Source organism: Oreochromis niloticus, linkage group LG3, assembly GCF_001858045.2.
Source record: "Oreochromis niloticus isolate F11D_XX linkage group LG3, O_niloticus_UMD_NMBU, whole genome shotgun sequence".
Taxonomy (NCBI): domain Eukaryota; kingdom Metazoa; phylum Chordata; class Actinopteri; order Cichliformes; family Cichlidae; genus Oreochromis; species Oreochromis niloticus.
This window is the reverse complement of record NC_031967.2, coordinates 25,104,296-25,127,682: the sequence shown is the minus strand read 5'-3', so window position 1 is coordinate 25,127,682 and position 23,387 is coordinate 25,104,296. Positions and strand designations below refer to the sequence as shown.

The 23,387-nt window shown below is 39.4% G+C and overlaps 1 protein-coding gene across 1 annotated transcript in view; it reads right to left on the bottom strand.

The window, feature by feature from the left end:
• Positions 1 to 5,064: 5,064 nt before the first annotated feature.
• The window catches only part of LOC109194482 (B-cell receptor CD22), a 477,380-nt gene continuing 459,057 nt past the window's right edge, over positions 5,065 to 23,387 (bottom strand). Inside the window, exons 15-17 of the mRNA XM_025905643.1 lie at positions 5,524 to 5,586; positions 5,255 to 5,317; positions 5,065 to 5,143 (exon numbers count right to left, since the gene is read on the bottom strand). Of these exons, the coding sequence (XP_025761428.1) occupies positions 5,136 to 5,143; positions 5,255 to 5,317; positions 5,524 to 5,586 (134 nt within the window). The 3' untranslated portion in view covers positions 5,065 to 5,135. The remainder of the gene's footprint in view (positions 5,144 to 5,254; positions 5,318 to 5,523; positions 5,587 to 23,387) is intronic.

Below are 23,387 nucleotides of genomic sequence, written 5' to 3'. Positions count from 1 at the left end.
TCAAACAGCTCCTGTAGCTTTGACCACAGCAGTTGTGTGACGTGTTCACATTTCCTGTCCACTGCAAACATGCAGGCTTGCTTCTTGTGTTTTCTTCTTACCTTCTGTTGTTTCAGGTCAGGTGACATATTTTACCAGCTCATAATTATGTTTTATCCTCAGAGACTTTCATGTGATTTGTGCAGTGTGCTGTGGATCATCATAATGTTGGAATATTTTATCTTGACTCATCTTATCAGCCAATGTTTGTGGACATCCACAGACATTTATTGTGCGATACATGAATGCTGTCTTCCCAAAATGTGTTGTTCTCAGTTTCTGGCCACCACATTCACTCACTCTCCAGGATTATGCACAGACAATGATCTCCAAATATTTATTTAGTTTCATCTGCTTCCAATATCATATCAAATATCACTCATTTAAAGGTGCCAGTGTTCACATTTTGAGGAGACAAGTATGATGGTTTGAAAGAGGAGTGAAAGAGGCCATCTATGTCCACTGTGAATGACCATCATTGACCAGAAGTGGTGGATTATGGCATCAGCTGTCAGTCACCTACAGCGCAGTTTTGAGATCTCTTCCCAGGCACATCAACCCCCACTATATCTTTCCTCAGGTGACCTCAATAGGGGGAGGCAAGCTCTCAAAGTGTTCTCACCCCAAATCTTCGGTGGTAATTTTTGAATAAGCCAGAAGTTGGAAATTCTGAGTTACCAGTCGAAAAGTTTTTTTTGTGGAACTAAACTCACATTTACCGCTTGGAAAGTCTGAGCAGACACACAGACTGTGAGTTAGCAATCCAAGATGGCGGCACTGAACTTAAAACAACAGTCAAACTGTAAACTTTCTTCTGTGCTGCCACTCTTTTGTATTTTTGAATCACTAAATAAGCCAAACACAGAGCACTGATTAGGTTTGATCCATGAATGTATTTTTTAAGTACCAAAAACTTATAGGTCTATAATAACCCACACTTTTTTCACAGCTTGGCTCGTGTGATGAATCACGTGATTAATTGTGGATCTATGACCCACTTAAGGTAAAACCCTCACTGAGGTTAAAATACCTGAGACTCTCTACTGTTTGCTTTTAGAAGTGAAGAAGCCACTCAGATGAGAGGTGACACATCTTAAAGAAACTTAAGGAAGTTTAGTCACTTTCCTTCTAAACTTCTTAGACACACTACAAAGTCATATGTTATTTTGTTTACTGGTGATTCAGGTGATTGCCTGTAGGTCTGAAAGTGAACATGAATGGTTGTCTGTCTCTCCATAACCTGTCTAGGTGGACCTCATCAACAGAGCAGTGAATGCTTTAAGGTGTGGTTACTTTGTGATTGGCTGGTCCTCTCCATATGAGCATGCAGTGTACCTCAGTTTCTCCCTCATTCAAAACACTAGACAATGGCCATTGTCAATATACAGTCTATAATATTAATAATAGTCAAAGCATGAAAACACAGCCGCCATGCTTCATTCTGTCAAACACTTTCTTACAAAGGTGATTGATTAAGGTGTGTTGCAGTATCATCTACACACACTCACATACATGTTGATATCAAAGTGTTTTAGATAATAACAACAGGTTTGTTTCTCTTTCCCACCATTTTTCTCTTGGAAAGGTAAAAAACATTGAGATGTAACTTCACATGTAACTGTAATCAATATTTCAAGAGTTTATAATGATTCAAGATATAAAGTCTAAAAAGGCCTAAAAACTTGGGGACTCTGTGATACTGCAGAGTCCAGCAGACAGTTTGGAGTCAAACACTGACGTCATCATCACAGGTGTAGGAACCATTTCTGTAACACCAGCCAAACAGACACATTAGTATCAGTAGGTATAGATGATTTACTGGCTCCTCTGTTGGTTACAAAGCAGTGATTATACTTTGGAGGTTTGTGTTATACTGTGAGGAACTGGCCTGTTTGGAAGTTGCAGTAAGAAGAAAAACATGTCTGTATATAATTTTGTGGACAGAGAGAGTGATGGATGATTTTATTTATTTCAGAGATAAATGAACATTTACAGCACGTCCATGCAGAGACTCTTAAAGACATGAGCGTGAGAAACAAGCTTTTCACCGTTTCTCTTGATGCCCACATGCTTTATTTATTCTTTAGTCCAGCATGTGTCATCACCACAATAAAGCTACTTTTAACCTGTTTTCACACATTGTCATACCTGCACATTTCCACTGTGCTGTGTTGACTTTAAAGAAGACAAACGTTAGACTTCAGGCTGAAACCACAGGCTGCATTTCCTCTTTTCTTGGAGGCCCAGACAGAAATGTTGTGGTTTTGAATTTTCAGCAGATAAAAATAAACCAACAACAGTCTTTTACACACATGTAGTCATCACACTCTGCACAGAGGAATGTGCAACATTAGATGTCACATATACTATCATCTATCAATTAATATTACTCTGAAACATCATTAGCCCTACCCCACCCAAAACCCCTGAAACACCAGCAAAGTGAGATGCAGAAACCAAACAATTAACTTTAAATGAAAGTCAAACTTTCAGATTTAATTTATTAGGGTGAACAAAACAATTGCATAAAAATGTGGAAAAATTCAAGCATGTTTTAACACACTCCTTTCATTTCGGGGGCTGAAAAGTAATTGCACAAATTAAATAACTGGAAAATAAAATGTTCATTTCTATTTCCAACAAGCCTTTCTCTGACAGCCTCCCAGGGTTGCTGTTACTCTAATAAAAACCAACAAAAAACAAATCAAAAGCAGAAGCTGTACTGACACTAGTTTGTGTCCATGAGCCTCTCTTCCTGCAGTCTTGGAGGTTCACGTGGCTTGTTGGTCCTCGCTGTGGCTGAGTGGCTGTTAGCCCGATGAGTGAGAGTTTCTCCAGTCCCAGCAGGTGGTTGCCAGATGGGAAAGGGGTGATCCTCCAGCCCAACCCTGATTTCCTGCTGATGGCACCATCTGAAGTCCACTTGTCCCACTCAGTTGAGTTAGGAACATCAACAGGAGGCAGCTGGGAGCCAGACTGCCCTGTGCCATCTCCTTGCTTTGACACAGCAAATCTTGCGTACCTGGTCATTTAGGAAGACAGACCAGCTGTTTGTCAGCTTCCACTCTGGACTTCTGGCAGACCCCTGTCTAAGTCGCGATTGTTCCACAGGGTTGTGGAGGCCATTCAGCAGGCATATGCCTCTTCAGATGTGCCCCTCCCTTTCAGAGAGTCGGCACTGTGTCACAACAATAAAAAGTTATTAATCTATTCAGTCAATAATCAATAAGAAATGTTTCATCTTTTTTAAAAATCACTTTGTCTTTAGACACAGTTACATTTACAACACACAGGGATTTCTTTTATTCTTCTGCAACATGCTGTGATGTAAATAATAGACTCTGATGTCAAAGTCTTTATCCTTTATCGTCACAACTCTGGGAAATATTTAACACTCACACAAGCAGAATTAATCATTGCCAGAAATAACTAAATTGCGCCCTCTGTTGAATACCAGCTCTAAACACAACCCAGTGTTTATATTGGAGGTGTTTTTGTATGAGAAAGGTGGAGAATGACAAGGATCTGACTGCCTGAAGTTACACAAAGAAAATATATATTTATATGTGGTTTTGTGGGCAGAGAGAGTGACAGATTCTCTTATGATTTCTTAATTCAAATAAACTTTTCCACTGACTTTGTGATTCACAGAATACACATATTACTCAGGGACAGGGACCCAAGAAACAGTGCAACAGTAAATTATTTATTTATTTTAAAGAAAATTATTAACCGATGCCCATAAATGTGAAAGAGAGTTCTATATGTACATGCAGCTAAATTTGTTTAGGTTCAACAATACAAACAGTCACATGTAATAGTTGTTCACCTTTATCGTAAGACAAGGATATGACTGATAGTAAAGAGGGAAGCATCTACAGTACAAAAAATGCTACTTATGCTGATGATTGATGCAGAGCTTTAGTTCTCTGTGATATTCTGTCTCTATGCAATCTTTCATATGAGATTTACCACATGTACAAGTTATCTTTTCCTTTAACTGCATCCTGTGACAGCAGCACACAGAGACACATACTTCACAGTCCTCTGTGTCAGATACATGCAGACTGCTGTCATGCTCTGTACTGTTAGTGACCGCTTTGAAAATGATACTCACAAAGATAATCTTGTGAACATCTGTTTATTTTAGATTTTTATGGCAACACTGTTACAAACTGTTTAAGTGGTTGTTCTGTTAGTTTGTGAATAATCTCATACAGGAAACACAAATCAAACATGAAATGTTCAAATGTAAAAGATTTTATTTCTACCTTCTAACTACAGAAACATAAAATAATCAGAGACACAAAAAAATAAATGAAATATATTCAAATGTATTCACTGCCTATCATATAATTCTTATTTATATAATGTACGAGATCTTTAAACAAACACAGTTAAAGTATTTGTTGGTCCCATATCAGTATTTACTTGTGAAACACTGCAAACACTGACTTTAAGTTGTGCTGTCAGATACTAAAGATCACATATTTCACACTTTGTTCTCACTGCTGTTGGAACATGTTAGATACATTCAAGGTTTATTACAAAATCTTTAATAAAAAACTGAATATAAAGAGCACCAATATTAAATAGGAATACACCTGCATTTGTTTTATGCTATAAGAGAGTAATAATAATAATAATAATGCATTGGATTTATATAGCGCTTTTCAAGGCACCCAAAGTGCTTTACAATGACATTATTCATTCACGCTCACATTCACACACACTGGTGGAGGCAAGCTACGGTTGTAGCCACAGCTGCCCTGGGGCAGACTGACAGAAGCGAGGCTGCCATATCGCACCATCAGCCCCTCTGGCCAACACCAGTAGGCGGTAGGGTAAAGTGTCTTGCCCAAGGCACAACGACCAGGACAGAGAGGCCGGGGATCGAACCGGCGACCTTCCGGTTACAGGTGCCCTTCCCAACCCCCTGAGCCACGGTCGCCCCATGAGTACTATGTCTGAATAATGATGTTATGATGTAATATTGTAACTGTACATAAAGCTGAGCATGTCTGATATTTGGGGAGCAGAGGAGCAAGAGTGGCTTCATAAAAAGCTTCTTCTTGGCTTTGCTGCTACAGCTCTCCTCACTGACCTGTAAGACAAGCACAAAAAGACAAAGTGATTTCCAACATGTAAAGATATTATGAGCTGAAGACATTTAATAATGTGAAGAATAAATCAGCCTGCATGGCAGCAGAATTACTGAGAGAGCTTCCTGATGTGACTTCAGAATAAACTGCTGCATCAGCTGCAGGACTTGATTTTCCTGTGAATGAAGAGAAGATCATTGAAAACAATAATATCATTAACCAGGAGGAAACTGGATGTTTCCACTAATGCAAAGAGTAAGACTGATTTTATTAACCATGTAATGAATACTCGTGAAGACATAAATATAAACAGATTTATATTTTAAGAGCAGATAAACATGTTGAACAATATTCAGTGGAGATGATGGCAGACTTTGCTCACCTTTGTTTTTCTTGGCTTTTTCTTTTTTGGGCTGTTTGACCTCAGCATACATCAGACTGTCCTCTAAAAGAGACGTCAGAGCTCAGGACACATTTGTTCAGCACAGATATGATGACAAGAACATTACTACAGAGTAAAAACATGAGAGAAACTATTTAGTTTGGGGACATATAGATGGACAATACCATACTGTACAATAACAATATCATTCTGTATATGAAGCAGACAAACTTACACTAAACTCTGAACGGCCCTCGATGTGTATAAGATTCAACTCTGCTGATGTGTAGTGGTCGTATGTAGTAGCTAAGCTTGGTCAGTGAATAACTAAACTCCATGTTGATCTATAATTACCTGCAATATAATGATGTGATGACACATTCAAGTACAAACACTGAATGAGACTGTTGTGACTGTACCTGCAGCTCCCGTCTGCACCTCAGAGTAAACAGCACTCTGCTCTGGTTTATGATGCTTCCCTGTTAAGATGATCAGACAAACAAATTAAAGTCATTAATGTTGAAGCAAAACACTTTCTAACCTTTCTTTTCTATATTGAACAGATAAACAAATAAATTAAAATAATTATTTGTTTTTAAAAATAAAAAAAAATCTATATTGTTTTCGACACTCACTCTTTTTTCTGATGTTTTTAAATTCAATAAGAGCATATGTAACATCTTGGGGTTCATCTGCACCTGAAATTTAAAAATTTGTAGTTACTGGAATGTAAAAATGTTGCACTTACTTTCCTCAAATGAAAAATCTGTTTCTTTGTTAGATCTTACATGCCTTTCAAAATATAGAAAAAAATGTATTTGATCATTTTCAGTGTTTCCTACATGTGTGACCAATTCATTGAGTTTAGCAAACCAAAAACATAATACTGTTTAATAATACTGTTTGTGTTGTTCTGATATGAAACAATAACATTTGTGGATTCTTTCAGTCGAGTTAAAGAAACAATCAGGTTGTAAAATCCTGTTTGTTTCTGATCTTTTGTGCATGTAGTCAGTTGGTTATTTGGATTTTTGTCCAACTGGATTTTGATAAATGTTCTTTGAAAAACTGCTGAACACAAACTGAACCTAAGAAATGTTCCTGTTAATGGAGACTGAATGAAAAGTCAATATTAATAATGATAATAAAGATCGGTTTAAGTGCTGACCAGGATGAAGAGAGTCGTACACATGAGTTTCATTCTGGTTGACTCCATGATTTGTGGAGGAGCCCGGACTGTGACTCTCAGACTGGATCGACCTGAAACATGAAATAAACACAATAAACTCAAAAGTAACTGATGTTTGTTTAAAATAATAATAAAAAGTATTTTACCAACCTGGTGAAGCAGGAATCTGTGAAAGAGACAAATGTTATTACACATGTTTGTCATGTGAATCGTTCCATTTTTATTTTGTGTCATGAGATCAGAATACATGTATATGTGTGAATAATTAAAGTGTGTGTAGTAAATAAACTCTGTAATACAGCATGAAAAGAAGAGGCTCTTACACTTGGACTGTCTGCAGCGATACAACAAGAGCAGGAGAATAATAATGAGAGAGACTCCACAAACCAGTCCAACCATCAACCACACAGGAGATGAAGAGCTGTCAGCTCCTGACACAGTTACTGTAACACAAACAATAAAGCTTAATTATATCTGATATATTTTTATAAGATAATTTTATAATAAATCCAGTTCATCGATTTTCCTTGACTTGAAACCACTTTGTATCAACTCCTGTCATTTTTAAATGACTCGACTTCCCACAATAAACACATCAACACAATCCAGTCTCTTAAATTTCCTCTTAAATGTTGACTTCAGTAAATCTGCTTTACAAATATTTACTATATAAACGTGTCAAACAGTCAAATCTTAATATAAAGAAACAAAAACTGATGTTTACATTAAGATTTTCTGTTTCCTGTCAGAAACTGTCAGCATGACTCTGCTCTGTGGTTTCATGTTGTGACTCCTGTTCTACTTGCAGTGTTACTTGTAGAGTTGCTACAGAACTAATTGTAAATTTATGTTGATTTGGAGATTTGCTGAAAGTGGTTGTTCCACATTCATAATCCCACCTAGTCTCCCCTCCTTGGATCACATTCCTGACACATATTCTCACCACTCCACATTTTACATGACTATTCATGTTCAACCATTTCCAATAAGAACATTATTACAATGTCAAAGAGGTTACCATGAGATATATGCTGTTTGGCCTTCATAGTAATCCTCAATCATTAATCTATTCAACATTGTTGCTGAATCCAAACTCACCAGTTTTGTTAATGTGAACTTCTTGGCTGTCCTCTGTGTAGTAAACTGGGTTTCCTCTTCCTCCTCTGCACCTGTAGAGTCCTTCCTGTGAGACACTGATTTGTCCATTTGATGGGGAGACAACATCCACTGTGGTATTTTCTCTGTACCAGTAGTATTTCCATCCAGATGATGATGATGGGTTCACTGAGCAGGTCAGGGTCACACTGCCCCCTACTGGAACAGTTGTGTTATCAGCTCTCAGTTTGGCCTTTGGTTTATCTGCAGTTCAGTTTAGAAAAAGAACAAAACTAAATGACTGAATCTTGTACACACGGATGTTCACTGTTCATAGACACAAACATCTTTCTTGGCTGCTACCTCAAAGCACATTGTGCGCTGTTGGTCCTGTGTGCTGCACAACAACATTCATTATTTAGCATTTACTGTTATTTACACTTAGCTAGATTAATGCAATCGTGTTGTGTTTATTATGTTGCTCTTTTTTATTTTTGCTTGTTTTCTCTTTTTTCTGTTTTTCTCTCAACAGGTGATCTGGGAGATTTTTTTTCTTTTGTAAGGGGTGTCCTTTCTTACTGTCCCTCTTCCCCTCTGCTTTTGTTTTCCTTCATCTTTCTTTCTCCCTTTCCTATCCCCCAGCCATGTCTGTCCCATCTGTAACAACTGAAAATAAAACAAAATTAAATTAAATTAAATTAAATTAAATTAAATTAAATTAAATTAAATTAAATTAAATTAAATTATAACAACAACGGTCGATCAAATGGACCAATACGGCCATGATGATGCACTTGGTAAAGTAAATCTGTTGGGTATCTGTGTTGGCCTTCAGACATCAATTGTGACGGCTAAAGAAACGGGACAGGCAAAAAATAAAAGGGCGGGTGGGGGGTGGGGGGGGGAGCAAATGATTGAATTAAAACAGTTTAAATAACTAGATGGAAATTGTGAACATCACCAAATTTTGGTGATCTTGAAGAGATACTAACTGTACAATCGTTTTGATCGATGCTGCGAAAGTTTCATATTTTCTTGGCTGTAAAAAGTACTTGAAGATTGATTAATAAGCTGGTCCCTCTTTAGGACCTGAGAGTTTAAAGGGATCAATCTCAATAAGCCTCCTGCTAAAGGTGAGTGGAAGTGACTCAGTGTTGTGAGAATGTTAATCACAGAAACAGTAACATTATTTTTGGTGGTATGTCTCTGTGTGTTTTATTTATTGTAAAAGATTGCAGTATTTGATCAGATGATAGTTCAGAATTACTTTTATTCTTTTTTTTATAGAAATTATAGATCAATTGTTATTTGTTTGAATATATTATTTATTTATTCTGTTTATATCATTATTGTCGTCAGGTGATGGAGCAGCAGGTCAGCATTGGCGTCTCTATACCAGCTGAAAGTTGATGACACAAAGTGGTGACAAACTGTCTACAATGAGGCTACTATCAGCTGCAGCTCTTTGTCTGACTAACAATGGAACATGCTTTGTAGACCATTGAATTCATCCTGTGCTGACCATTATGACATTTGTCAAATGGAGATCACACAACAAACATGACTTACTTGATCCTGACAATGTGAAGGCTTCACTCCACTCTGTTGAAGAATATGAGTCATCTCTGCGTCGACTCTTACACATGTAGTCTCCACTGCTGGACTCAGAAACTATGAATGTCACATCATTATTGTGTGTCCACTGTGTGGGTGTCCTGGGTCCTCTCCATTCATACTCCCACTCAGTGGTTTCACCTCCTTCCTGCACCTCACATGTCAGAGTGATCGTCTCACCTCTGAATATCTGAGGCCAGTTGGGTTGTTGTTTTACAACAACTTTATTGGAAACTGTTTACACAGATTAACAGTTGAGATACAAATAGAAACATGAAATCAACACAGAAAACTTAACATTGTATGTTTGATAATCATGAGTGAATGTATATTTCAAACTAAATGACTGAACTCACAGGTTATCTCAATGGTGACATCATAACTTATAAGAGTGTAGTAAACTGGGTTTCTTCTTGTTCCTCTGCAGCTGTAGTTTCCTCCTTGAGATACTCTGATATCTCTGTTTTGTTGACCTCTGATTTGACCTTCAGAGGTTGTTTGGGTTCGTCTGAACCACTCATATTTCCATCCATCAGAGCTCTGCACAGAGCAGGTCAGTGTCACACTGCCCCCTACTGGTATGATTGTTGTTCCTGCTGTCAGTGTGGCCCTGGGCGTATTTGCTGTTATGAAATAGGCAAATTATATAAACATGCACATGATTCCTTAAAATTGCATAAACACAAAAAATCATAACTAAACAAATCAGAAGATTTTCAGTCAGTGACTCTGGGTAAATGGATGTGTTCTAATAATATTATCATACTAAGTCACTTAGAGCCTGTTTGTCTGAGGTATCAACCTGTGACATTGTTTAGACACAACAGTGGAGGGTGAACCAAACACTGAAGACTGTAGAGCCCCCCAGAGTACTGTGAAGGACAGAAAAAAGGTATTGCCCAACTTATACAAACTTCCTGATGCTTTTCTCAGTTCCCCAGGTCCATCTGTGCCCTGTGAAAGGGTATTTTCTAAAGCAGGTAAAATTATCTCAAAAAAGAAATCCAGCACTGAGGAAAAGTTGTTTTTAAATAAAAATGAAAAACATTTATTTATATTTCACAGAGAATCCATCCTCTGTTATTTGGTTTTTTCATTATTTTTCATACCCAAGTCATACATATGTGTCTAGTTATTTTTGGGTATTTATTTATTTTGTATTTGAAAGCTTTCATTTTCTTTGTAACCTTTGACTTCCCACACGTGTCACTTCCTGTAGTTTTGAAGGAGGCCCTGCTGGGGAGAGATGAGATTATGCTAATGATCCTGTTACAGAGATGTTAAGCACAGTAAAAATGCTAAAATGGTTCAAATCTTGATTTATGTATTCAAAGACACTGCTTCTTTTAAAGCTGTGCATGTAGAAGCCCAATCACGTGAAGTTGCTGAACTGAATTTATTTTTATTTAAACAGTGTTGGAGAATAAACTCGCCTCAGTAGGCAAAGCAACTGACTCATCTCCTCATTGACACAACACAGTTTGCAGCAACAATGTAAGGCCAGACCGGCTACACACAGTAAAACGAAATCGCTTCTTTCTTTGGCCTTGCTGCCCCAAATTTCATAAACTGTGTCCTGGTGGTTTTAATGTAACTGCACTGAAAGTCAAACGGACTGAAAAACTGCTGGTATCACTGCTGTGATTGTCCTCGGTTAGGATACAAAGGAATGAAAAAACATTTTTATAATTCCTGTGGCTGAAACTCCTCCTGCTGGCTGATTTAAGATGAAAAAAAAATTCTATGAAAAGGTTGATTAACCAGAGTCAGAAGTTTGCAGTTTGAAAGCCTAACAGAATAAAAACAGATGAAGAAATCTGGAACTAATGTTTTATGTTCACCTTTCTGTTCAGATCAATAATTTCAAAACAGCTGAACTCATTTCAAGCATTTATCCACTGATTCATATATATAAAAAAGGATGGAGTGGTTTCCAGTAACAAGGAATGGTGAGAAAACACTGCATCATCAAAAACATCATTCACTGTTACTTAAATCTACATATAAAATAATATTGATCTATTTAATTAAATGTTTGGGTCAATCATGAACACTTTTCTTAATTTGTGTGTGTGTTTAGTATCCGAATGTAACACCAAAGGGCCGTAGTCCGTGACAATCATGACAAATCTCAGTTTGTATTTTTATTCCAGAACCATTATATCATTAAAAATTCAGCTGAGTGTAACATGCAGCTTCATCCTGAAGGGCTCCCGCACTGTCATCGCTGTGGACAGGCTCTACGTGGATGGACAGCTTTACCGCGACCTCGGCATCACTCCGTGGCTGTATTAACTTCACACCAGATAAGAATCCGCTACACTCTTTTCCTATCCACTCACACTAACTTGCATTAACATCTGTTTAACTTACCAATATCAAATCGCATCTTAAGTGTGATTTCATAGCAGAATTAACACCGTCACTCTCCGTCAATGGTTTGATTGGAATGTTTCCGGTTTTTTTCTTCTCGTTTTTTTTTCTCTTTTCCCCCTCTTGTTTTTATGCTGCTCACCCTTGTCCTTGGTTTCTTTCTTTTTATTTTCTTTCACTGCTTCGATTACCTGTTTCCACACTCATCCACAAACAACATCCTTTTTTTCGACACATACGCACAGCACGATCACGCACAATCATGCGCTCAACGGCAGCACATTTACATCAGTCAGACAGCGCACACAGTCATATAGGATACACAAACTTAAGCCAAGCGTACTCATATTAGTAAATATGCACACACATAGTCAGACTCAGGGAGCATTTCGCTACACATTTTTTCTCTCTCTCCCTCTCTTTATTTACGAACAAGTGATGTATTCTCTCCACCTGTCTAAGCAACACACACAGCGTACACCCTTAGTTATACACATGGGTGCACTAAGGTTCGTTACATGGAATGTAAATGGAGCTGGCTCCAGAGAGAAGAGGTTAAAAATATTTAACTAACTCAAAAAACTACAGGCAGATGTTGTCCTTTTACAAGAGACCCACAGACCTCTTAGAGGTTTAAAAGAACTTAAAACACCTGAGTTTCCTAATGTGTTCTCAGCCTGTTATAATTCTAGACAAAGGGGAGTAGCAATTTTAATACATAGAAATATTAATTTCACAGTACTCGATACAGTTATAGATCCAGAGGGCAGATTCTTAATCATTAAACTATCTATACTTGATAAAAAGCTATGTATTGTAAGTGTATATGGTCCAAATGTTGATGATCCCTCATTCTTTCACGGTTTTTTCAGTGCACTCTCTGAACACTTAGATGGCACACTTGTTCTTGGAGGAGACCTCAACCTTGGTCTAAATGAAGAAATGGATAGGCTCAATACAGCAGGAACTCAGCGTAATTGGCAGTCCACAAATATAATCAAACAGTATATGAGCGACTTGGTCTTTGCGATGCATGGCGCTCCCTTCACCCCACCAGTAAGGAATATACTTTTTTCTCACATGTGCATCGCTCCTTCTCTCGTCTGGATTATTTTTTGGTCAGCAGCTCACTGCTGAGTGACATTTCAGACACTGAGATTCACCCTATAACTGTCAGCGGTCATGCTCCTGTATCTTTAACACTAATGCACAAGAATAATACTACGCCAAGTAAAAACTGGAGATTTAATACATCACTGCTTAAAGATGAAGACTTTATTAAATATTTTAAAAAAGAATGGACTCTATATTTAGACTATAATGACACTCCTGAACATCAGCATCTGTTCTATGGGAAGCAGGGAAAGCTGTGATGAGAAGTAAAATAATTTCTTTCTCATCACATAAAAAGAAAGAAGAAAACAAAAATATTCAGGAATTAGAAAAAACCATCAAATCCCTAGAAGAAGCCTACGTGTCACACCAAGATCAGGAAACAAAATACGCAAAACAAAAGTAGAATTAAATGAGATAATTGGTAAAAAAAAACAAAAATCTTAGTACAAAGACTACGCTTACAAAATTATGAACATGGAAATAAATCTGGTCAATTTCTAGCAAACCAGCTAAAAATAAATAAAAAAACAACAACTATAGGTGCTGTTCAAGATTCATCTGGGAACACAATATATGACCCGAAACACATAAACAACATTTTCCGGGATTTCTTTAAAATGCTGTATTCACCACAAATAAACCCATCTAAAAAAGAAATTGATCAGTTTTTGGACAACATAACTCTTCCAAATTATGAGACACTCGAGCAATGGCACTGGATTCGCCACTGATGCCAGGAAGCCCTGATAAGTATGCCCAATAATAAGGCTCCAGGTCCAGACGGCTTTCCTGCAGAATTCTACAAAGAATTCTGGACGATTCTAGCACCATTTTTTACAGAACGTTGTTGGAAATCAAAGAAAATGGCAGATTTCCATCAAATATGAATTCTGCAAACATTAATCTCCTGCTAAAACCAGGCAAAGACCCTGTATATCCCTCAAGCTACCATCTAATATCCCTTATTAATGTAGACCTTAAAATAATCTGCAAAGCTCTCTCAAAGAGATTAGAGAAAATAACCCCCTTCTTAATTCATCCTGACCAAACTGGTTTCATTAAAGGTAGGCACTCAATAACAAATACACGTAGATTACTTAATTTGATAGACTACTCATACAGTAAAAACATTGAAACTATAAAATTTTCTTTAGATGCAGAAAAAGCATTTGACAGAGTTAACTGGAAATTTCTATTTGCAACTTTACACAAATTTGGTTTTGTAACCTCTTTCATTAACTGGTTAAAAATATTATATAATTCCCCAACAGCTTGTGTCAAAACAAATGAGCAAACATCCTCCAGCTTCTGTCTCCTGAGGGGCACCAGGCAGGGATGCCCACTCTCCCCTTCACTGTTTGCAATTTTTATTGAACCACTAGCAGCAGCAATTAGACAGAATTCAGTAATTAAGGGCATAAAATGCAAGAACGTGGAACATAAAATCAGCCTTTATGCGGATGATGTGCTACTTTTTCTCCAAAACTCACAAACCAATCGCTCTGGGGTGATCAAATTGATACAGTCTTTTGCAAGAATATCAGATTACTCAATTAACTGGTCAAAATCTACAATCCTTCCATTAATTGCTCCTTCCATAATTCTTCTTCTGCACCACTGCAATTGGGAAATATAAAATATTTAGGTATTAATGTTTCTCCGAAGCTTGCAGATCTAACTAAATTAAACCACATCCCACTGTTAAAGAAAGTAGAAGGCCATCTGGCTAGACGGAACTGTCTACCCATATCACTCATGGGAAGTGTTGCCGCTATAAAAATGATGGTCTTACCAAAAATAAATTATTTATTCTCAATGATCCCAACAAAACCGCCGCAAGATTGGTTCAGATCTTTAGATTCATATATGTCCAAATTCCTTTGGAAAGATAAACTCCCATGTAAAAGCTTAAAAACACTACAAAAGACCAAGGATAAAGGAGGATTAGAACTACCTAACTTTCAGCACTGCTTCTTAGCCAACAGGCTTCAATATATCTCAGGATGGCTAAAACATACCCTCTTAGATGAACCTTGGCTAGATGTAGAACAAGCACTTTGTAATAATCTAGATATTTCAGACCTACCATTTATCAGCTCAAACATCCAACTTGCTTCAAAAGCGTCAGCATCAGCTCTTCTCTGACAGCATGGTGGGAGTTTCTAAAATTCTTCATTAATCCCATGCAAACGTACACCTATCTGGAACAACCCTGACATATTACAAAACAATAATACTATAAACTTTTCAGATTGGAGTGGTAAAGGAATCAAATACTTAGGACATACTGTATACTAGAAGAACAGAATGTATTTCATTTGACAGACTAGTTACACAATATGGGATCAACAAGAAAAGATTTTTAGAATATCAACAAATTAAATCCATAATAAAAAAGAAATTTAAACCCGTTCAAGTTGAACTACAAACACCACCAAGTGTGGTACAATTTCTTACTCTTAAAACCCCCAAATTACTTTTCAAAATATACAGAATACGTTCTAAAACAGCTGAATCAATATCACTTCCTATTGCGAAATGGGAAGCGGATCTATCAGTTAACTTAGACCAAAACTTCTGGTCTCAGATATGCTTAAAAACCTTTCATTTAATTAGAAATCCCAGTCTTCAATTAATTCAATACAAAATACTACATAGAGTGCACTATACTGGTCATCGGATGTTCAAGATGGGCTTTACGTCTTCCAACAACTGCTCACACTGTCAAGCCGATTCACCGGACAATTATATCCACGCTCTTTGGTTCTGTCCACCAGTTCAGAAGTTTTGGCACGAGATATGTGAAGACTTATCAAAGTGTCTGAAATGCAACATTCCAACTTCCCCTTTAGTGTGTTTGTTGGGCAGCTTAGATTATGTCACTACAGAAAAGAATATAGCCCATATGGTTTCCACTGCCCTATGCATAGCCAAGAAAACAGTCCTCATGAACTGGAAAAATAAAAATAATCTTAATTCTAACCAATATAGAAATTATCTAATAGATTACATTAGTCTTGATACAGCCTCTGCTACCACATCAGATCAATTGCTCTGGGCTCCTTTGATCAGCTCCATCACCTAGTGGGGGTGGGGGGTCATAGTTTGGTCCCACCTTCGCTGTTGTGATTGGTGTGGGGGTAGGGACAGGCTTGGGGCGTCGGGGGATTCCCCAGGAGCGTCTTCCTTGGAGGGCTCAACCCGGGGTTGCAATCATGGCCTGTTAAGGGGGTTTAGGTCCTGGTTGGTGTGTCGCTGGGGTTGTGGGCGGGTGGGTGTATGGGGGCCCAGCCCTGGCGCAGGGTGCCGCCTGTGCATTGAGCCATCTGGGGGCTTTTCAACTGGTGGGGGAGGCTGTTACATCTTGCAGGAGGTCTCCTCTCTCCAGGAACTCACTCTGCAGGAGGGGGAGATATAGAAGAGGTGGAGGAAGAACTCACCCTGGGTGTCTATTGTCTTGTGTAGTCTGGAAGATGAGTGGATGACGGGGTGGGTGCAGTTTTCTTTGTGGTGGGGTTGGGTGGGCTGTCCCGGGCTCTGTGGGGCCGGGCGGCGCCGCTGAACTGGGCCCCAGTCCGGATGGGCCTGGGCCCCCTTTCCCTGGTGGGTTGCAGAGTTTGGGGGCGCCTACTGGGGTCAGTGGGGGAGTTGGCACCAGGGAGGGGTCACTTGCCCCTCCCTTCCTTCCCTCCCCATCTCCAGCTGCCTCCCTCTTCCCGCTCCACCACAATCACCCACACATGCAGGGCCTTGGGGTAAAGGTGTGTCACCAGGGTTCAGGGGAGGCATCCCCCCCTCTGTCCCCTTCTGGCTTCCTGTGCCTCAATTTTATCCCACAACTTAGACATTTACATCACTCACACTCTCATTACACATACATATAGGACCTTAGGGGTGGGCACGCTACACGGAATCCAAAAGACCATCAGGGTGTACAACCTCACCCCTAGCGGTGTTGCCCACTTCTCAATTTTAAATACACGTAGACATTGAGGGCTATCAGGAGGGGCTATGCGCTTACCTGCTGCTCTCTGGCAGGTAGCTCCATGCCCTCCTGGGTTTTAAATGCACTTTAGAACACACATGCATCAACACTAGATATGAGCGGGCAGAGGGAGGTTTGGAGTCTTCACACACCCCATTTTCTGCTGTCTGTTGCGGCGGGGGGCTGGGAGGAGGAGTTGGCTGTCCGATTGGGGTCTGAAATGTGGGGTCCCCCTGCTGCTGCTGAGTCGGGGCGGTCTGCTTCTCTCCACCCCAGGGAAAAGGGTAACACTACCTGGGTCTGGGTGCAGTTTTCCCCTCCAGGGGCAAGGGTACCTAGAACTGGGGTTTATAGTACGCATGGGGAGTGTGATTGTGTGTACAGTGTCGAATGTGGTGGCAGATTTCTTTTCTCAAATATTAATCACATATATAATTATATCACATTAGTTATACTAATATCACTTCCTCACTGTACCATAGTAAGAGCACTCCTGTGTCACTAGTTTACACGCATGTGGAAAGTTAACACAGTGAGGCCATTGTAATGGGAGACATTAAACAGATAGTGAGACTCCTTCTGCTTATCAGGGATGTAAATCCTTATGTGACGGCCAAGCAGAAAACAAGGTCATAATTCTCTCTGTGAGGGAGAAGGGTGAGAGGGGCCAACATGTAAGAGTTAGTGGAATGTTCTTTGTCTCTGTATATAAGATGTAAGGGCGGTGGCCACAATTCAGAGATGGTCCTGGTGTTTCACTGGGATGCTCTCTCCACATTGCAATGTGTTTATTAAACCCACTTCAAATCAAGCTCACTGGGTGTGTTGCAGGTTATTGTTAAAATTTCCATAACACTATTTATGTCTGTCTTCACGTTTGGTGAGTGTTGAGTAATTGCATATGAGAGCATGAGGGTGGGAATGGATGTTTGTATCTGTGTGTGCCTGTTTGTCTGTGTCTATATGTCAGGTTGGGTATCAGATGCCACCTCTCTGGGGACATATCAGGCCCTCCAAGGTATGGAGGCCTATCTCCCCCCACCACTCTCCCTGCCAGTGGCAGACGCCCTCAGACATCAGTGCATGGGTGGTTCTTTGTGTCCGGGGATGGGCGTCCAGGTACACACCAGCTCATTCCCGGTGGCTGCTTGTCGGGGTCTGGAGCCTGGGGCTCACTCGGGCCACTTCGGGGGTGGGGTGCCCTCGGCCTAGGGCTCGGTCACTCTGGCACAGCTGGCTGCCGGCGGAGCTCATGGGCACGTCAGTGCAACCCCCCTGGCTTCTGCTCCGCAGCTGCTGAATGACCCCTCATCTGGGGCTCTCCTCAGCTCTTTCTGGGATAGTGGCACGGCTGCCCCTCTGTTGGTCTTCCTTGGTCTCTTGTGTTCTGAGGGCCTCTGGATGTCTGGAGCCTTGATCTCCTCCATACCTGCTTCATGCCCTGGAGGATGGGGCTATGGCCCCCCACACCCTCTAGCAGATCATTACATGAAGGAACCTTTTAACCCTTGTGTGGTGTTCGTATTTTTGTTACTCAGCCAGTGTTCATGGGTCTGGTGGACCCGCTAGAGTTTTGGCTTTCCAAATTAACACTATCAAACAATTTTATGTTAAATTACTCAACAGATGTTTACTTCATCCCAATTACAAGCCATATGAACAGCAAACATGGTTAATTTTTTCCCTTTACCTTTGTTAGATCACATTTATGAATTAATGTGCTTCTCGTTTTTTTAGTTTTTTAAATAAAATGTTATAAAAAAATAAATCAGTTATAATCAAGTGGAGTTAGTGGAAAGACACAACACATTTACACGTGAAGCAATATGTTTCACAACTAAATGGGATCAGCTGCTCATCAGTGGTGACATTAGGCCCAGGGTTGTAAAACAAGGGGAGGCGATGCACCCACTTATCCCACACTGTCCTGATGGCAGCTAGCTTGTCTCTCTGCCGTCGAGCTGGTCTGTCGTCTTGGTTATCAAAACGGATAATCCTGGAAATTTTGTCGAAGTTTTCCAGAGACATTGATGCACGGAAAGGTTCTTGCCGGTTTCTGCATCCCACAGGGATTCTGTGGATTCCCCTTTGGACCTGAAAACTCCTGCAAGGATAAGAACCCCAAAGTAGACCTTTGGACTTCTTAGAACCCCAAAGTAGACCTTTGGGGTTCTTAGATCAATTTGGTCCATCTCCTTCCACCTCTCTCCAAAAATACAGCTTCCTTCTAGATTACTGCAATCCAGAATAATTTTCTGGATGGAATCTGGGATGAAAAACTCAAATGAAGACTTGATGTCCTGCACATGAGTAACTGTCAGCCGTGGTGGCCCTGGCTTATCACACTAGCAGCTCTGCAGGGTGGCTCATTTCTTGGGTAAGAAGATCATTCAATTTCACCATTTATTGGCATCCATATTTCTTCACTTGCTGGCTGGTGGGCTTGTTCTGGTCCTGGAGCTGGCTGCTGATTGGGTACTCGTCTTTGTTTTGTTACTAAATGGTGCTCAACCTCATCCTCTTCTTCAAAGTCACTGTCAGACTCTGAGTTTTCAGAAATGTGAAATATTCTGAAACCTCTTTGTCAACATCATCATCCGAAGCTCCTCTCTCTTCCAAAATCAATTGGAAGGCCCTCGCAGCAGATAATCTTTTGCCATCTTGATCAGCTGTGAAAAAGAACCACACTGGCAAAGTCTTATTTATAGTACTATGCCCCTAATTTGCAGGTGGGACAGGGTGTGAGAAAATAAAATTTGGATCCCTCGAGAAAGAGGGTAAAATGTGCGGGAATGTAAGAGGTGTAAGAAGGTGTTGATAGTGGAATTTTCAACAATGTTGCAACTTTGTGCGGGAGCAGGAGGGGAAGAAAACACTATCAGCAGCACCAGAAAGGAGGAAGACAGAGTATGGGAACACAGGACCTACACTTTCAACACTTTTATTAGACCTGGGTCCAGTGGACCCGAACACCTTGTATGTAATGTAAATGCGTGGGGGGAGATACAGTATGAGGTCATTGAAAATTAGTTCGGATTTATGTTCTTCACAGAAAATAAGCCAAAGCCAATGAATTTCAGGTTGAAAAAATAATTAATTGTTTAATTTTTCTTTTGAAAAAAACTGAAAACGGGTCTCACAGACCCGAACACCATACAAGGGTTAAATACAAGCGCACTCATGCTCACAGGTGTACACACGGGTGCTCTCACACACAAACTACCTACCTCAAAGCACACTGTGTGCTGTCGATCTTACGTGCTGCACAATATTGTTTCATATTTAGTATTTACTGTCATATTCCCATATATCATAGCGATGATGTTGTTTATTATATTGCTCTTTTTTTTTCTCTGCTTGTTTTCTCTTTTTTCTTTCTCAACAGATGATCCAGGTGATTGATATATGTATTTTTTGTCTGCTTATTTTGTTGGTTTTTGTTTTTTGCCCTTTATCACCGTTCCTCTTGCCCGCTGTTTATCTTTCCCTCTCTCTTTCTCCCCTTTCTTTTCCCCAGTCAAGTCTGTCCCGTATTTAGCAAGTGAAAATAAAATTAAAAAAACAATAAAAGGTGAATCAAATAGACCAATACGGCAAGGCTGGGATGGTCCATTTGGTAAAGTAAACCCGTTTGGCATCTTTCTTCGCCTTTAGACAATAATTCTGATGGCAAAAGAACCAAACGGGACAGGCAAAAAAAAATAAATAAATAATGCATTGGATTTATATAGCGCTTTTCAAGGCACCCAAAGCGCTTTACAATGGCATTATAAAATAAATAAATCAGCTGAGTGGGTGACCAGTATGGCCAGGTTCAAGTCCCAGCCCACACCCTGACATTGTCTCTATCCAATAAAAGCTAAAAGGCCTAAAATATCATCTTTAAAAAATTAGGAGACATGGCTCACACATTTGTTCACACAAATGTAATTATTGCTTCACAGGTCATGATGATGTCGATGACTGTAGTCGTGCTTCTAGATCACGTGTCTACAGAGCCACAAACAACCAGTACAGAGGTCTGATCACCCAGTCAGTGACTGTACAGAAAATGTGCTGCTCACATCTGTAGCTCATACCTCAACATAGCAAACCATTTTGTTTCAGTCATTAAATATTAAACTATTATTATTTTTATAATTGTCCCATTGTCTCTTACAGAAAAAGATGTTTGATGGTCCCAGAACATGAAGTTCTTTACACCCTCGCTGTGTTTCACCCTCTTCACTGATCCTCAGTCAGTCCTGTTAATAATCACGTGAGAATCACGGGAACCAGAGAAATCTTTATCAAACTATCCAGCACTGAGCTGATTCTTCAGAGTATCTACAGAATAATTAAAAAATGTTTCTATGACAACTCCACAGCCATTGGTCAGGATGGCCTCTGAAATGAGCCTATCACATAAAGTGACGTCACTCTGTCCAAAAATGGTAACTGATAACAGCAACTGGTGTCATGGTCTGTGTGCAAAATGCAGACTCAACACAGAAGCAAAACCTGAACTCAAAATGGCAGCTTTATTGCTGGACACAATAAAAAAGAACTAAACTGGAAACCAAAAATAAACTTGACAAGCTTGGTAGGCAGAACACACAGACATGGATGAGGGAGATCAAACACTGAAAAAGAGAAACACGGGGCTGGGAATAATTAGGCAGGACGAGACAAGGGAAGCAAAACTAGAAACACTGACATGAGACACAGACCTTCAAAGTAAAACAGGAAACACACCGACTGAACTCTAGACACGTAAACTTAACAGAGACTGTGAGACAGAACATAGAAATGTGGGACAGAAACATGAACATGAACACATAAAACAAAACCTAAGAACTAAAACTGTAACAGCCATAGCCGAGCCTGGGGTAATAATAATAATAACTACAATAATCAAAACAGCAAAGGACGCCGAACATAAACCATATTATAAAATACCAAAACACACGAGACTCAAAATGCTGAACCACTGGAACCACCAAACAACTGGAGCATCAGGGGCCAAATCACAAAACACATTTATGAATGACTGAGCCACACATTTAATTTCTCACTGTTTAACATATTAACATTAAAAAATAAAAACAGTATTACCAAATATTTTAACCCCATTATTGTTTATTATAACTTTGTAACAATTTATATTATCATAAATAACTTGGCAGGTTGGGGCCATAAATCACTTTGTAACGTAAGTTTTTGTCATAATATTATCCCTCTCTGATCTCCAAACTTTGGAGAATCCATGTTGTTTTATTTCTTATGACATTTTTAAACTCACCAGTTTCCTGAATGATGACTCGATCACTTTGTACTGTGACTGAATTTGTCCCTTTTATACGTCCTCTGCAGGTGTAGATGCCGCCTTTAGAGGTCACCAGTTCTCTCTTTGATTCACCAGCTACTGCGATCTTCTGGTTAGAGTTTAAACTGAGTTCTCTGAACCAGTCATATTCAAAGTCAGCAGAGTACTTCACATCACAGGTCAGTGTCACACTGCCCCCTGCTGGAATGGTTAATATGTCTGCTGTCACAGTGGCCTTCACTCCAAGTTCTGTAATTTAGAAAAAGATCAAAAGAATAAAACTGTTGGTCTGAATGTTTGAAGCAAACTTAAATTATGTGAATCATCTTTTGCAGCCACACAATTCAACACACTGAACATCTACAGAGACTTTGGAGTGACGTGTTAGACAGCTTCCAATCAAAACACCAAATGAGGGATGAAGGTAACAAACTCTATGCTGAGCTCAGAGCAGCATTTGGTTACCATGTTTCATGTTGGTTTTTCCTTTAATTTGTCATCTGTGTGAAGCTTTTGATAATTAGCATTTTTATAACTCCAAGTGGTAATCCAAAAACAAAAAATCCCAGTATATAATCAGCAAACAATTCAACAGCGTACTCGGTGAGTTTATCTGCACTACACACACTGTTGATATTTTTCTGATCATATAAACATTCATGAAAAGAAAATCCACATGTATGAAGCCACAGCTCTTCAGTAAATATACAGTTTGTATCGTGGGTGTGTGCAGTGGCGTCCTAGCCTGTTTGGCGCCCTGGGCGAACACTCCCTCTGGGATATTAGGGATTGTACATTAACATAAATCTGTTGTCCGAACCAGACTGAATTTCACCAGAGAAACATGCACACACACATATGAAGCGAGAGAGAGAGTGTGCATATATGCGAACAGCTACCAAACAGCCATCATAATTTGTCATACAATGAGAACAGGACAAATCAACAATTGACAATGACTAATTAATATTAAAATCTGTAACATAATGTATTGTTTGGAGTTTAGTCTGTTACTGTTACTAGTTATACCATTTCTTCTTGGAGCAACTGTAACCCTCATAATTTCCTTAGGGATTAATAAAGTATTCTGATTCTGAATGTTTCAGGATACATGACCTGCTGTTATCCAATGACACATCTGCTTACCTGTATCTTTTGCTCGTTTCTCCTCCTTTTCTTTTCTCTTT